Source organism: Bufo gargarizans, chromosome 10, assembly GCF_014858855.1.
Source record: "Bufo gargarizans isolate SCDJY-AF-19 chromosome 10, ASM1485885v1, whole genome shotgun sequence".
NCBI lineage: Eukaryota > Metazoa > Chordata > Amphibia > Anura > Bufonidae > Bufo > Bufo gargarizans.
Genome location: NC_058089.1, coordinates 44255310 through 44273009, shown reverse-complemented (window position 1 = coordinate 44273009; position 17700 = coordinate 44255310). Strand labels below are relative to the sequence as shown.

Sequence of the window (17700 nt, the reverse complement as noted above, 5' to 3'; positions counted from 1 at the left end):
TTTCTCTCACCCAGCATGGGTATATGTAAAATGACACCCAAAAACACATTCCCCAACTTCTCCTGAGTACGGCGATACCTCATGTGTGACACTTTTTTGCAGCCTAGATGCGCAAAGGTGCCCAAATTCCTTTTAGGAAGGCATTTTTAGACATTTGGATCCCAGACTTCTTCTCACGCTTTAGGGCCCCTAAAAAGCCAGGGCAGTATAAATACCCCATATGTGACCCAATTTTGGAAAGAAGACACCCCAAGGTATTCAATGAGAGGCCCGGCGAGTTCATAGAAATATTTTTTGGGGCATAAGTTTGCGGAAATTGATTTTTTTTTTTGTTTTTTCTCACAAAGTCTCACTTTCCGCTAACTTGGGACAAAAACTTCAATCTTTCATGGACTCAATATGCCCCTCAGCGAATACCTTGGGGTGTCTTCTTTCCAAAATGGGGTCATTTGTGGGGTGTTTGTACTGCCCTGGCATTTGAGGGTCTCCGCAATCATTACATGTATGGCCAGCATTAGGAGTTTCTGCTATTCTCCTTATATTGAGCATACAGGTAATGAGATTTTATTTTTTTCTGTTCAGCCTCTGGGCTGAAAGAAAAAAATGAACGGCACAGATTTCTTCATTCACATCGATCAATGTGGATGAAAAAATCTCTGCCCAAAAAAAAAAGGAGGGGAAAGGCGTCTGCCAGGACATAGGAGCTCCGCCCAACATCCTTACCCACTTAGCCCGTATGCCCTGGCAAACCCGATTTCTCCATTCACATCAATCGATGTGGATGAATAAATCATTGCCGGGATTTTATTATAATTTTTTTATATACAAAAGTGTTTGCCAAAGCATATGAACACCGCCGCCTCCTTTAGCTCATATGCCTCGGCAAACGTATCTTTTACTGCAGAGGAGAAATCTCGTCTTGCAGCGCAGCATACACCGGCTTTTGTGTAATCTGACAGCAACGCAATGCTTCTGTCAGAATGCACATCAGTGCTGCAGCTAGTCGATCGGTTGGTCCACCTGGAAGGTAAAAAAACAAAACAAAAAAGAAAAAACCAGGCCGCAACGCAATAAATTTTATTAACTTTATAATAACCTTTGAACAGAACATATAAACTTTATTTAACTTTTGGAACTGAACGTTAACTTTTTTGCTTACTGGTGTTTTCTTTTTTTTTTTTTTTTTAACCTTTATAGGACAAACCTCTCATTCCCCATGGGACAATGTGCAAAGCGCAAATCGCCCAAATATGTGGCAAAGTGCATTATGCACTTTGTCCCAGGTGAAAGGAGAGGTTTGCAGCAGCTGTGTGTGAATGGGCCCTAATAGCCCTGTGTGCCTGTCCTGTGAGATGTGATCCCTATCCTAAGTGTACCTGTGTGTGGTACTTCCGGAAACACTCCCCTAAGCATAGGGCAGGGTGGTCAGGGCAGTCAGGAAAGAAATAGTGGGTGTCACGCCTTATTTCACTCCTGCTACAGACACAACATCTTTTTCGGGGTGACGGTTGGGTTGAGGTACCAGCAACGACATTGGGGAAATGTCGCTCGTGTAGACGGCTAACTACACTGGTGGATGGGGCCACGGAACCTCCTGGATACAGGAGGTTCTCGATGATCTCTTCCTAAAATTTGAGGAAGGATCCTGTTCTCCCAGCCTTACTGTAGAGAACAAAACTATTATATGCAGCCAATTGAATCAAATATACAGACACCTTCTTATACCAGCGTCTGGTGTGTCGGGAAACTAAATACGGAGCCAACATCTGGTCATTGAAGTCCACCCCTCCCATGTGAAGGTTATAGTCGTGGACTGAGAGGGGATTTTCAATGACACGGGTTACTCGCTCAATTTGGATTGTCGTGTCTGCGTGAATGGAGTAGAGCATGTAAACGTCACGCTTGTCTCTCCATTTCACCGCGAGCAGTTCTTCGTTACACAAGGCAGCCCTCTCCCCCCTTGCAAGACGGGTGGTAACGAGCCGTTGGGGAAAGCCCGCGCGACTAGTTCGCGCGGTGCCACAGCAGCCAATCTGTTCTGGAAAGAAATGCCTGAAGAGGGCCACACTTGTGTAGAAATTGTCCACATAAAGATGGTACCCTTTGCCAAATAAGGGTGACACCAAGTCCCAGACTGTCTTCCCACTGCTCCCCAGGTAGTCAGGGCAACCGACCGGCTCCAGGGTCTGATCTTTTCCCTCATAGATCCGAAATTTGTGGGTATAGCCTGTGGCCCTTTCACAGAGCTTATACAATTTGACCCCATACCGGGCGCGCTTGCTTGGGATGTATTGTTTGAAGCCAAGGCGTCCGGTAAAATGTATTAGGGACTCGTCTACGCAGATGTTTTGCTCAGGGGTATACAAATCTTCACATTTCTGGTTGAAGTGGTCTATGAGGGGCCGAATTTTGTGGAGCCGGTCAAAAGCTGGGTGGCCTCTGGGACGGGAGGTGGTGTTGTCGCTAAAGTGCAGGAGACGCAGGATGGTCTCAAATCGTGTCCTGGACATAGCAGCAGAGAACATGGGCATGTGATGAATTGGGTTCGTGGACCAATATGACCGCAATTCATGCTTTTTGGTTAGACCCATGTTGAGGAGAAGGCCCAGAAAAATTTTAATTTCGGAAACTTGGACTGGTTTCCACCGGAAAGGCTGGGCATAAAAGCTTCCTGGGTTGGCGGATATAAATTGAGGGGCATACCGATTTGTTTCTGCCACAACTAAGTCCAAGAGCTCCGCTGTCAAGAACAGCTCAAAAAATCCCAGGGCCGAACCGATCTGAGCTGTCTCAACCCGAACTCCAGACTGGGCTGTGAAAGAGGGAACTACAGGTGCGGCTGAAGTTGGGGACTGCCAATCAGGGTTTGCCAGCACCTCAGGGATTCTAGGGTCTCTACAGGCCTGTCTGTGCGGTAGCTGCGACGGGGTAACTACTGCAAGTGCCACCGTACAGGCTTCAACTGCCCTTCTGGTGCTCGCCACTTCACCATGTTGTACGGCAGTGCTGGTACTAGGCCCAGGATGGGCTGCGCTGCTGGTGTATGCCTCACCACGTAATCCGACAGCGCCAGCCCCACTCTGCTGCCCTTGAAGCGGATCCTGTGCAACCTGTGGTCTAGCAACACGGGGGCGGGTACGCCTGGTGCTATCAGGGACCTCAACCTCCTCGCCCGAACTTTGGGTCAGACTGCCACTGCTTTCTACAGGTTCATATTCTGACCCGCTAGATTCATCAGATGAGGGTTCCCATTCCTCATCCGACTGGGTCAGAAGCCTGTAGGCCTCTTCAGAAGAATACCCCCTGTTTGACATTTGGGCCACTAAATTTAGGGGTATTCCCTGAGACTACCCAAGAAAAAAAGCAAGCCTGTCTTACAAATGGGAGGCTAGTGAAGTACCGGAGGCCGCTGCGGTTCATAAAAAATATCAAAACTGATTGTGCAGTGATCAAAAAAAATAAAAAATGTTGTCACTGCGGCGGGGCGGGCGTGGTTGAACGCACGTGTGGGCGACCGATCAGGCCTGATCGGGCAAACACTGCGTTTTGGGTGGAGGGCGAACTAAGGTGACACTAATACTATTATAGATCTGACTGTGATCAGTTTTGATCACTTACAGATACTATAAAAGTACAAAAGCTGATTAGCGATACGCTAATCAGCGAATCAGTGACTGCGGTGCGGTGGGCTGGGCGCTAAACGATCACTAAACTACCTAACCAAGGGGCCTAAACTATCCTAAAACCTATCAGTCAATACCAGTGAAAAAAAAAAGTGACAGTTTATACTGATCACTTTTTTCCCTTTCACTAGTGATTGACAGGGGCAAGAAGGGGTGATCAAGGGGGTTAATTGGGGTGCAGGGGGGTGATCTGGGGCTATGTGTGGTGTTTGGTGCTACTCACTGTGATGCCTGCTCCTCTGCTGAGACCAACCGACGAAAAGGACCAGCAGAGGAGCAGGGAAGCCATTTAACACCTTATATTTACAAATATAATGTGTTAGATGGCTTCTGAATGGAGATTTTAAAAATCGCCAGCCTGCCAGCAACGATCATTGGCTGGCAGGCTGGTGACGAAATAGTGCTTGAACTTTTGCCGGCTCAGATCGAAATCTCACGTCTCGCGAGATGACGCACGGATGCGTCCAGGAGGAATAAATCGACCACCTCCAGGACGCATCCGTGCGTTAGGCGGTCTGGAGGCGGTTAACCTGTGACTCATTCGATTCTCTCTTAGACTCCCTGTACTTGTGTCAGTGACTCAGACTCAGAGCTGCTAGTGCTTGTCTTGCCTCAGCTCTGATTGGTTGGTGGGCGGGGAGGGGAGGGGTTGGCAGAAGCAGCTTCCACTCTAGGATCAGATTACACTCCTCCCGAGCCCCTCCCCTCCCTGCTGCCGGCGGCTCTGCTATTGTGTGCTGTGACCGAGCTGTTTCAAACGGAACGGCAGCTCCGCACCCATCGCCTGGGCAGCTTTGAAAACGGGCTGACAAATACCCAAGCGCCAGGACTAAATTCCTGGTCGCCATGGCGACCTGGCGCCTGGGATTTGTCGAGCCCTGCGTTATGCTACCCATAGATTTATATTATGACTTTAAAAGGCATTCCGTTTTACTTTATATCATAATGGAAGTCTATGGGCAATCATAATTCATCCGTCTGGTTTCTGTTATGCAGAACGGACAAAAAAGTCCTGTCGACAGGACTTTGTTTTCCATCTTGCATAACGGGAACTAGAACGATCTGTTATGATTGCCCATAGACTTCTATTATGACGGATCAAAACTGAATGCCTTTAAAAGCTTCCGTTTTGCATTCTGTCTTATGGATTCCGTTATTTTCCGTTATAACGGAAAACAATAATGGAATCCATAACGGTGATGTGGACAAGCCCTTAGTGGGAAAGGGGACATGGCCTGAAATGCAACATCGCAACAAAATTGTGCCACAATTCTGGTGTAAAAGTCTGTTTCAAAGTAAGCCAACAAATAGTAGGTACAGTATACACTCAGAGTACAGTGTCTATCTATCCCTACACCAAATATATTATCCTGACTGAGCAACTATTAAACCTGGTGCGGGCAGTCTGTCTAAAGACCAGTTATCACTAAAGACTGTTAATGCCAATGCTCTTTCCTGACAATTGCCCCATATAAATGTGGCTATTATTGTTGCTGAATTATGGGTAGCACTTGCTCGTTAGGTAAAAGCATCTTTGATGTGGCTCCAAAATCCTCATTTCTGGGCAGCAGATAATCTGTGTGAACAGGGATCTGCTGCCCAGAAACTATGAATCTGTATGGGGACAAGCAATCGCAGCAGCTGTCATTTTCCCCATACAGCAAAGATGATTGCTGCATATAAATGAGCACAAGCCAAAATAAAAATCTTTGAAAGCCCCTTGAACTACAACATCTATTGGATTAGTAAATCTGCTCCAGTGTCTTTCTGAAGAACACTGTGGTGGAGATTTATTAAGACTGGTATCTCCATAAGCCAATCTTGATCCTCCTGTGCTGGATACCTGGCAGATACCCCTTAATAAATTGCATGCATCTCTGCTCCTCCTTGCGCCAGAAACTCAAATCTACACCAGATAGGGGCTAGTGTAGATTTGAGTCCGTTTCTCGCATAAGTGATAGTAAATCTGGTTGTCTGTAATAGACTCCACCCCTCCTAAAAGCCCTGCCCCTTTATCGCCACTTTAGAAGAGTGGCAAGAAATTTTAAAACTTGCAAACTATGACAAAAATATGCCATAACACACCTTAATAAATGCCCCTCTATGTTTTTTCCTGGGGTTTTTCATGCAATTTTTCATGCCCAAGAAAACTGTGGACAGTTGTTAAATAATGTGTATAGTGAAATATAAAATGGCTTACAAAAATAGGGCAGATTTACCCATCCTGTCTAGTGGTTACACAGTCTAAAGGTGCACCTGGCTGATGCTGAATGATAACTATGGCGCACCTTTAGATCGTCTAGTTTTAGTTTCTACCTTCTATTTGTTGGCTTATCTTACACAAGACTTTTGCATGGCATGTACACTAGTTTCTTGAAGCAAATTGCACCAGAATTACTCCCCAAAATGCATTTTGGTAACTTTTGGTGTATATTTTGGGTACTTTTTTAATGCAGCATGCTCTGTAAGGATTTTTTTCTCCTGTTTTGCCAACAGGCTTTTCTTTAAGAAATGAAAAATGCCAGAAAGGAAAAAAACTAAGATTATGGGGCATTTTTATCTATAAGATAAATCTTTGCAGCAGTGCTTCTATAAGAAAATTAGATTGTTTACAATTTCTCGAGACTGAAATATGTTGTGAAAATGTCTCAAAACTACAACTAACTGTAGCATGCCCTAAAATCACTTGAAATCCAGTCCTGTAGTTGAGTCCAAGCAGTCCTACCACAACCATGACATTAATTACTCTCATCCTCTTTCTTCTGGGGTCAGCACAAACATTGCTCCTACTGCTTTATAGACCCATTAGCAAGTACAGTACGTCACCTATTTTTGTACTCCAGATCTAATAGGATCAAAAGCTGACAGCCATTTAAGAAGTTGTACTGATGGCAGGTGAGCGTTGAATAAAACATATATGCTCCCTGCATATAATGTAAAGGTGACATCATACACAATGCATTGTGTGACAATTGGTAAAGAAATAGATGCTCACACCCTTTGAAGAACTCATCTATAATCAATGGTTTCTTTCTCCACATTGGAGTGGTTGCGTTTTGTACTGCTCGGAATAACTTTACCGTATTCTGACAATGATGGCAATTTTGGAACCAGTCCTGGACAAAGGACATTTATTCAGTTTTCTATTAGTTATCCTGGCACCTTACTTTTATTAGGATATGAAAAGTCCTTTTTTATCATTTTTTAATGTTTAGTTTATATTTTTTTTTATCTAGTAATTGTGACTGCATATCAGAAAACCCCCAACCGGGCTCTCCATAAGGACTGCTAGGCAGAGCCTTCCACCCAGTAGTGTTCCTGGTGACATTACCGACTCTGATGGCGGGCTTTAGAGCTGCCCTAGCCATTTTACAGGCTAGGGCAGCACTAAAGCCCGCCCATTAGTGCCGGTGACGTCACCGGGCTTACTGCTGGGTGGAAGACTCCGCCTAGCAGTCCTTATGGAGAGCCTGGTACATCACCAGAACTCCATAAAATGCCTTTGCCCTTCGTGATTCAGCACAGGGCAAAGGAGAACCGCGGAGCATTAAACGGGACTGCCTGGGTGAAATTGTGGGTATGTCCCTTTAAAGGGATTTTCTGGTTCTATGTAAATAATGTTTATAGGGGTATGCACATTATAGATGTAATAAGCCTACCTCTCTGGGCCCCCTGGTGATGCGACCGCATCCTTAGTAACAGGATGCAATGTTCTGTTTCTCCCGTGTGCTGGTGGAGAGTAGCAGTGGACTATAGTGCTATATATTTGTTTTTAACCCACGCCTGTAGTGATCGCATAATATTTGCATATTACACGATCATTACCTTGCCGATTTTTCGAGTAAAAAAAATGTAGGATATAACGAATATTCGAATTCTCAAATATTCGATGAATATTCTGCTAAATATTCGCAAAATATTGCAAATTCGAATATGACCCCTGCCGCTCATCACTAGTTAGAAATTGTTTACCATCTCCCTCCATAAAGATAAAATACATACAAACATATAAATAGGGGCTCAGAGAAGACCAACCTGACCAACATGGATAGTATTTGCATGGTAAGATTAATTTTGTAGGACATACATGTGTATAATTATCTATAGATTTTTAGAATGTGTACCCCTAGAAGGTCAATGGTGTATGGAGGTTGCTCAGGTTGGCTCAATCCTCCTTGGGGTGAGTGTTCTTGGCTTTCTGGTCCTAAGAATTAGGGTTATTGGCTAGCAAGGGAGTGGACGAGCAAGCCCCAAGGTGTCTTGTCTTGAGGGGAAGGGTGTGGGAGTGATTTTTGTTTCTATATGTGTTGCGCATATACCATTGTGTTTAGCTAATATATGAAAATCACACGGAGATAAGTATGTATGAACTGTACCATCAAAATCAGTACATGTGAATACTGCCTAAAATGATACAAGTCATCTGCAAATATAATTATATGTGTTGCCCTGTTGTGTTTTATTTTACTATCCTGCTGCTTTCTTCTTAGGCTAGTTTCTTTTCTTGGCATATTTGCCAGGTTGCAGCCAGACCTTCATCAGTCACCATTATAGTTTAATGGGCCTGGACAGGAACGCTGTGGCTTCTGGCAATGTCGGATCTAGAGACACCCCACACCCTGTTTCCAGCCAGAACCACAATGTTGGAAGTGTGGAATTCGGATGGTGTCGGTGTGAACTATTACACAGTAGACAGTCACCCACCGCCAGGTGAAAAAAGGGGGGATGGGGTTTCCCTTGGTAAGCGCCACTCCAAGAATGATATAACTTATATCCTTCTTGGAGTGGCGCTTACCAAGGAAAACCCCATCCCCCCTTTTTTCACCTAACGGTGGGTTACTGTCTACTGTGTAATAGTTCACACTGACACCATCCGGATTCCGCACTTCCAACATTGCTGTCTTTGAGTGTTCTTGAATATTCATAACACTTTCCAGTGAGCCACCTTCCTATATATTAGAAAAATCGATCGGCACTCGATATCACGCTGATAGCATTTTAATAATAAAACAATAAAACAATGAAAATGTAATTGCAAATTGTTCACACTAAAAACAAAAATACACAATAATTAATAATGATTAAAATCCAGAAATACGTATGGGTTGACCTAGTATAATTTAGTCCATTTGTGCTTGTATATCAACCTATATATATTTTTCCTTCTTCTTCCACATCTCCCTTTATAGTCCCCATCATTGTCGGCGCCCAATTTATTATTTCATTCTCTGTTCGGATCTGTTATCCCTCGAGGATTGAAGTAACTTCCTACCTTTTTTTTCTCTCTGTTTTCTCCAGCCAGAACAGGCTGCCGGATCTCACAACACTAGTGTGAAACTAGCCTTACAACTTTCATTCTGGTTGTCACTAGTGATGAGCGGCAGGGGTCATAGTCGAATTCGCGATATTTCGCAAATATTTTGTAGAATAGTAGGCGAATATTAGTGAATTTGAATATTCGGTATATTCTACAATTTCTTTTTACTCAAAAAATCGATACGGTAATGATCGCGTAATATGCAAATTTTCACAATGCAAATTTTCGTAATGCAAATTTTTATCGGAAATTTTCTAATTGCCAAGCAAAAACACGATCCCTCTCTGCTTCTTGCTTGTGGGCCAATGAGTCATAGAACTATATCGAATATATTTGTTTTTTCAAATATTCTTAATATTCTAAATCGAGAATATATAGCAATACAGCGAATATTCTAAAAAATTATATTCGTTATATAGCTATATAACGAATATAAAAAAAAAAATGAATATAGAGCAATTTAGCTAATATAGTGCTATAATCTTTTTTTTATATTTGTCATTTTTTTCAATCTGAACTTCAGATGAGAAAACAATTACAACTATTAGACAAAGAAGATTGTAGCACTATATTAGATAAATTGCTCTATATTCATTTTTTTTTTTTTAGAATATTCCTTATATAGCTATATATTCAGGTTTTAGAATATTACGAATATTCGAAAAAAACTAATATATTCAATATAGTGCTATAGATTCATTTTTTAGAATATTCATAATTTTCCGTACGCCTCCCACAACGGCTCTTCAGCAGGAGGGTACCCCGCCCCCAGGGACAGGAAACGATGTAGAAAGCAGAAGTTTAAATGCCTCCTCCCCATTTCCTTCTCCAGTCGTTTCCTGTCCCCTGGGATGAGTGGAAAGCGGGCAGGCTCCCTTCTGCCGCAGTTTCATGCGCCCAGCCTGCGGTGAGTATTCCCTGCTTTGCAGGAGGGCTGTGGCAGAGCGGCGGACGCTGGGGGCGAGATACGGCTCCCACTGCTTGCTTCTGGTATAAGTCCTCACTTTAGGCAGCCCCGGACAGTGCACTGGCTCAGGAAGAAGCCACTTGCAGGGCCAGAAGGCGCGCGGGATCTCTGGGCCGAGATCTCGCGAGATCCGGTCACGTGACCCCAGCTGGGCCATGTGACGCGCCGGCAGGTCATGTGACCAGGAAGTAATTCAAATTGGCGACGGGAAGCTGGAAAACGCCGCACAGTGTCTCCAGCAGAGCAGCAGTGGATCCCTCAGCATGTCTCTGCAGTAGGAGAAGACTTCTGATGCCCCTAAGGCCCCCAGTCCGGTAAGCCTCCTCCTCTGGAGTGATTTTATTTCACATTATCACCTGTGGGATTTTTTTGTTTCTTTAATCCTGGTGACGGTTACCCCACTCCTTCCCCTACACTAAAAAGGAGCCCCTGCTCTTTCTTTGTTCTTTCAGAATAGAGAATCCGTAAGGAGTGGGGAATCTGCACAGAAGAGAAAATGTGCTATTTGCAAAAAGCATCTGGCAGCACATAGTAAAAAACCTATCTGCCAAAGATGTACGGACAAAATAATGGCTGAAGATTCCCCTTCTCTTGTGGAAAATTTACGATCCATTATAAGAGAAGAAGTGAGTTCAGCAGTGGAAGCAAAAATGGCGTCCTTCTCCCAAAAACCTTCCACTTCTAAAATGATCACAGAGCCCCAGATAGAATGGGATATGGAGGACGACGATATTAATGATTCGTCTGACTCAGGATCCTCCTCTGATGAGGAGGTCAGTGGTCCGTTATGCTCAGCAGAGGACACTGACGGCCTCTTGAAAGCAATAAGATTAACTCTAAATATTGAAGAATTTAGACAGTCACAGTTGGTCCAGGATCAGATCTTCAAAGGGCTGGGTGATAGGAAGAGGAGAGTGTTCCCCATCCATGACAGGATCTGAAAACTTATACGGGATAAATGGAAGGACCCAGAGAAAAGAGCTGGTACTTCAGAAGTCTTTAAAAGAAAATATCCCTTTAGCGAGGAAGATTAGGCTCTTTGGGATAAAACACCAAAGGCTGACGCCCCTGTTGCACAAATTTCTAAAAAGGCAGCCTTACCTTTTGAAGACGTCGGCTTATTAAAGGATGCTATGGATAAAAAGTGTGAATCCGTACTTAAAAAAGCTTGGGAATGCAATACCGCTATGTTGAGACCTAGCATAGTTGCCACCTATATGGCTAGATGTCTGTCTCTCTGGCTGCCTCAGCTGGAGGAACACCTGGTCTCTGACACCCCCAGAGAGGATCTCCTGGCCTCCTTGCTGGTTTTGAAACAGGCCTCTAATTTCCTGGCAGACGCATCTGCCGATCTGGTAAAGTTATCAGCTAGGTCGGCAGCTCTTTCTAATACGTCAAGGAGGTCAGTCTGGTTACGCTCTTGGTCAGGCGATACCGCTTTAAAAAATAAACTCTGCAGTATCCCTTGCAAAGGAGATCGTCCTTTCGGTTCTGTCTTAGACGACATTCTGGAAAAGGCCTCTGATAGAAAAAAGGGGTTTCCGCCAGAGTCCAGGTTCTTCCAACAGCGTTGTTCCTTTCGCCCCCAAAGAAAGAGTAGACAGGACCGTAGGAAAAAGGATCCCTCTAGTTCTTGGCAGTCCTCAAAGGGGAGAGGTAGGAATTTCCTCTTTAAGCCAGTATAAGTCTACAAAACAGTCCTCCCAATGACGCCAGGAGCCCGGTGGGGTGGAGATTGAAAGAGTTTGTCCCTGCTTGGGAAAAGATCTCAAACTCAGCCTGGGTCCTAGATGTAATCAGTCAGGGATACCAGCTGGAATTTTGCTCTCTCCCTCCAGACAGATTTGTTTTGAACAAAAGATTGAAGTCAGATCACAATCTTCTAGAGTCTCAGATTTCCCTTTTGTTAGAAAAAAGAGCGGTGGTTCCAGTTCCAGCAGACCAGTAAGGAAGGGGATTCTACTCCCCAATTTTTCTCGTAAAAAAACCCAATGGCTCTTTCAGAGCAATTATCAATCTAAAGTGCCTCAACAAGTACATAAAATACAAAAGGTTAAAAATGGAAGATCTACAGTGAACCTTTTAACTCAGGACTGCTCCATGGTAACACTCGACCTGGCGGACGCATATTACCATGTTCCGATCCATCAGAAACATCAAAAATATCTGCGTTTCACCATTTTCAAGGGGGAGCGTCTTCTCCATCTCCAGTTTCAGGTGTTACCTTTTGGCCAGGCCTCTGCACCCAGAGTGTTCACAAAGGTTATTGCAGAAATCTCAGCTTTTTTCTACCAGAAGGGGATAAACTTTATACCCTATTTGGACGATTTTCTCATTACCGCAGCCTCCCAGACTCAGCTGCAGCTACAGGCTAAGTTCGTCCTGGAGACCTTAACATCCCTAGGTTGGAAACTAAATCTAGAAAAATCAAATCTATCACCCAGCCGAAAGATGATTTTTCTAGGTATTCTTCTGGATTCCAGCCAAATGACCTCTTTTCTTCCAGAACAAAAGATCCGGGACATCAAGTCAAAGATTTCTGTCTTTTCACACCAGAGAAAGGTCACGTTCCGAAGGATTATGAAAATTCTGGGACTCATGACATCGACAATTCCTGCGGTGATATGGGCCCAGGCTCACGGGAGACCGCTTCAGGAATTTCTGCTAAAACAGTGGAACAAAAGCGTCTTCTCCCTGGAAAAGACAGTTACCTTACCTCCAGCGGTCAGACTCTCCTTGCAGTGGTGGCTGAACGAAAGAAACCTAGTCAAGGGGGTCCCTTGGAGGCTCTCCAATCAAACAGTGGTAACAACAGACGCAAGCGGGGCAGGCTGGGGAGCCTATTGTCAAGGTCAGTTGTTACAGGGGTCATGGGATGCAGAGACCCTTCCCCTTTCTTCAAACGCCAAAGAGCTTCTGACCGTGTTTCTGGCCCTAAAAGCCCTGGCTCCAGTCATCCGAGGACAAAACGTAAAAATCCTCTCCGACATCTCCACCACGGTGGTATATATCAACAAGCAAGGGGGCACAAGAAGCAGTTCCCTTTGTCGGATAGCATCTCGGATCTTTTCTTGGGCAGAGTCAAACATCCATTCCATAACCGCGGTCCATCTCAATGGGGGCGAGAACACACTGGCAGACATCCTGAGCAGGAAGAGAATTTGGCCAGGGGAGTGGAGCCTCAAAAAAACAATGTTCCAGAACATCTGCAGCAAATGGGGAGTCCCAAGAATAGACCTATTTGCTTCCCAGAAGAACAAACAGGTGGACCTTTTCTATTCCCTCTCGGCGAAGGACCACCCGGTGAGAGTGGATGCCTTAGCGGGTCCATGGCCATTGGGTCTGCTCTATGCGTTTCTTCCTTTCCAGCTCATACCAAAGGTTCTGGCAAAGATTATAGAGGAACGAGCCAATGTCATCCTAGTGGCTCCATACTGGCCCAAAAGGCCTTGGTTCTCCCTCCTTCTGAACCTCTCCATGGGGGACTTCTGGACCCTTCCTCAGTCTCCGGACCTTCTCCATCAGGGCCCAGCCTGGCATCCGGCAATCAGCCAACTAAAATTGACAGCTTGGAATTTGAGTGCTCCATTTTGAAGTCCAAGGGCTTCTCGGATGCAGTTATTTCCACCCTGCTCTCTAGCAGAAAGCAAGTAACTTCCAATATCTACTGGAGAACTTGGAAAACCTTCCTTTCATTTGCCAAGGAATCGTGGAATCCCACTCTTCCCCCAGATATGAGGGTAATTCTAGACTTCCTTCAGAAGGGACTAGATAAAGGTCTTTGTGTCAGTAGCAATTAAAGTCCAGATTTCAGCCCTTGGTGCCTTCTTGGATATGAGATTGGCGGATTTGGATGTGGTCAAGAGGTTCATAAAGGGAGCCAGCAGACTTCACCCAGTTATTAGATCTACGGTTCCGCCTTGGGACCTTAATTTGGTCCTTTCCGTCCTTTATGGACCATCCCTTTGAACCTCTTGAGTCAATCCCCCTCAGGTTGCTGTCCTTTAAATCCACCTTTCTCATAGCTATTACCTCAGCCAGGAGAGTGGGGGAGATCCACGCTCTTTCATGCAGACCTCCATATCTAACCATCCTTGACGATAAGATTATATTGAGACAGGAACCCTCCTTCTTACCAAAGGTTTTCTCTAAATTCCACTGCCAACAGGAGATTTCCTTACCCACCTTCTGCGCAGGGGCAAAGTCTTCGAAAGAAAGACGTTTCCACCATCTGGATGTACGTAGATGTATTCTTAGCTATCTGGAAGCCACAAAAGGACTGCGAAAATACAACCGTCTTCTGGTCTAGTATGCAGGCCAAAATAGGGGGCAGGCAGCATCAAAAATGACTATAGCCAGCTGGATAAGAACGACTATTGCAATGGCCTATACAATTAAGGTTCTTACTCCTCCAGAGGGTCTAAAAGCCCATTCAACCAGAGCGATCTCGACCTCCTGGGCAGAATCTGCCTCCGCCTCCTTGTCACAGATCTGCCAGGCCGCTACGTGGGCAAATCCTTCCACCTTTTTTAACCACTATAGGTTGGACGTTCAGTCCAATTCGGATTTGTCGTTTGGACGTAAAGTCCTGTCAGCGGCAGTCCCTTCCTAATCGATTCCTTTGTTATTCCTCCTGCTGAAGTGCCGTTGTGGGAGGCGTACGGAAAAGATGATAATTACTTTTACCGGTAATTGGATTTTCCGTATAGCCTCCACAACGGCACTGGGTTTTTCCCACCCATTAATTCCTTACATTCTTTTGTCTATTATAACTTGATTTATATCTCCCTACAAATAAAAGGTTACTTCTTCAGCATTATCCTGGTTCCTTTGGTACTTACTGGAGAATGTAATGGGGAGGAGCCATTTAAACTTCTGCTTTCTACGTCGTTTCCTTCCCTGGGGGCGGGGTACCCTCCTGCTGAAGTGCCGTTGTGGAGGCTATACGGAAAATCCAATTACCGGTAAGAGTAATTATCATCTTTTTCCCATTTAAAGTCATGATTCCTCCCTGCTTCTTGCTTGTGGGCCAATGAGTCATAGGCCCACAAGCAAGAAGCAGGGAGGAATCATGTTTTTAGTAGGCAATTGAAAAATTTCCCATAAAAATTTGCATTACGAAAATTCAAAATAACAAAAAAATCTTGAATTTTCGAAATTACGAATATACTGTATATCACTATATTCTAAATATTACCGAGATTTCGAATTACCTATATTCGCGGAAAAAATTCGCAATTTGAATATTCGTGATCAACACTAGTTGTCACCACAACAAATGCCTTGTTATGTCCCAAGGCTTGTTAAAAAGACAGACTTTGACTCATAGGGACCAACTTCCAAAAGGTGGCACTAGTGAGATGCTTCTCTTTCCCCAGGAGATACCTATTTGCATTGTGGTTGTCAAAAAGCTTTCCTCCGTGCAATAAATTTGGAATTGTATTGTTACAAATGTGTCCAATTGACTTGTATAGAGTATACCTTACTTTATAGTAATCGTATATGTATATTATTCTGAAGCATATTGTTATAATTACTTATAACTGGATTGTAACCATTGCTTTGGACTGCTGAATGATTACTTGTCAAGCTCTATTTGTGGGGTTAAGGGAGGGTTTGTATTTTAAGTTGTATGAAAACTGAACAAAAGCTCAATACATAGTATTTGAAAAAATAATAGAAAATACCTGAAAAGATTGTCTCACATTTACTGTGGTAAGCATGTAACTATCATGGCATTGTTTGCACCAAAATAGTGATGAACCTCATTTCAGGCACTTTTATCATTTGCAAAAAGAATGATTCTTTTCTGACATCTTCGACATTTCCCATTTTTAAACTAGAATGTGGACATATCTTTTTATGAAATTGAAGTCCACGATTCTGCCACTAAAAAGTGATGCAGATTAGACCAACATAGAGTTGGCCTAAGGTGTTTGGTGGAAATATTTTTGGTGTATGGGGACAGAATTTTCAGGGGCACATGAACTTATTTTTGGCACATGTGGACAAATATTTGGTGTAAGCTAAGCCAATAAATAGGCGGTATAAACTAGACTAGACAGTCTAAAGAGGCATCGGCCTTATCATCTAGCATCAGCCATTATGATAAATTTGGCACATTTCATTAGTTGAAGCTTATGCCGTCTACAGTTTACACAGAATTAGTAGGTTTGCAGTAGAGGAAAAGTCAAGAACGTTTTTGTTTTGGGGAATATATCTTTAGGTAAGTATAATATGATCATGCAAAGCAGCCATCATATAATATATGTATATTACACATATTTTTCATTAAAACCCTTAAAATCATATATGTTCTTCACCCAAGTATTTATGCTCTCACCAGTACAAAGCTGTCGAGAATATCCTCCTGCACACAGATGTTTTCCTCGAGGAACTTTCTACGGTGTTCATTGAGAAGATTTTGTTGCTGAGCCTCATAGGGTTGTTCAAGCATCTGGAAGACCACTGCCCCTGTCACCAGGTACCCGAGGACAACCCCAAGCAAGGCCAACACAGTCTTCTTCTTCATGACGTTTTTATTTTGTGTTACCTCCTCTTCAGCTCCAACCTGGTCCCCAAGTAGTATGGAATCTTGGGATGAACAAGATAGATGATATAGAAAATCTCTTGGAATACCGTTTGCTGGAGAGTGGCAAGACACTGTAGAGGAGGAGAAAACAATTTTTTTTTTCTAGTTTTGAAAGTAATAATGTATGGAATACAGCCAATGACTACTTACAGACAGCATCATGTTGCAGGTCAGTATCCAAACAGTATACAACCTACAATAAACTGCTTAAGGTAATAAGGGGCTTATGCCTATAAAATGTGTATTAAAAAAATCAAATTTTATTGAAACATACAATAATCACTATTAAAAATACATGATATGTGGGACATAAAGACATCAGATAATGGATTTATATCCAAAGAATGCTGTACTGAGTGCAAGACCCTCTTCGTCACACCATGGCCCCAAAAAGCTGGTATTACGTGTTGAATCCAATGTGAGTAACAATGCAATAATAATACTAACTAACCCATGGGGCCTAGTACACCTTGGTACAGTATATCACATACTGTAGGTGTCACCATAATATAACAATGTAAAAATAATTAACCACCTGTTGACATGTTGAAGGAATGTGGATCAGAGGGTCAGAGAGAAGAAAACCTTGATGCGCGTTTCGCACTAGACTTCGTCAATCTTTGTCAACGTGACCTTTTAACAAATCCTAGTGCAAAACGCACACTTAGCGAGTTTGTTTTAGGTTGTATATTGTGTTTTGGGGCATGCCATGTTATTGTATTGAGGCTTATGTTGGTTTTCAGTATCCAAACAGTGCATGTCAAGTCATTCTGTAAAACAAACTATGCCTGCCACCGTGTGTCAGAAAGTGATATATACTAGTAGCATCAATATGGAAAAAAGTCAAATTCATTGGATGCAACTAAGGAAGCAAAAGGTGCTGTCAGGCAAACCAGTGATACTTCCTAACTCGGCTCAGCCAAGGATGCAAGTACTCTCAATAGGGAGAAAGAAATAAGCTCTGGCAGTAGCTTATCTTCTGTAACAACAAAGTATTGTGCATGTTGTAAGCCGCCATGCACCATTCTCTGACACTGGGAGAAAGATGGCACACTCCAATACACATCCAGTCCCGCCAAAACTGCCCAATTGTTCCAACTTTTCTCTTATGTGTATGGGTACCTAAGATCTGAAAAGGCAT

The 17700-nt window shown here is 43.6% G+C and overlaps 1 protein-coding gene across 1 annotated transcript in view; it reads right to left on the bottom strand.

Annotated features, from left to right (window-relative positions):
• The window catches only part of KCNK4 (potassium two pore domain channel subfamily K member 4), a 64844-nt gene extending 48330 nt beyond the window's left edge, over positions 1-16514 (bottom strand). The window contains exon 1 of the mRNA XM_044270551.1: positions 16311-16514. Within this exon, the coding sequence (XP_044126486.1) occupies positions 16311-16499 (189 nt within the window). The 5' untranslated portion in view covers positions 16500-16514. The remainder of the gene's footprint in view (positions 1-16310) is intronic.
• Positions 16515-17700: the final 1186 nt, after the last annotated feature.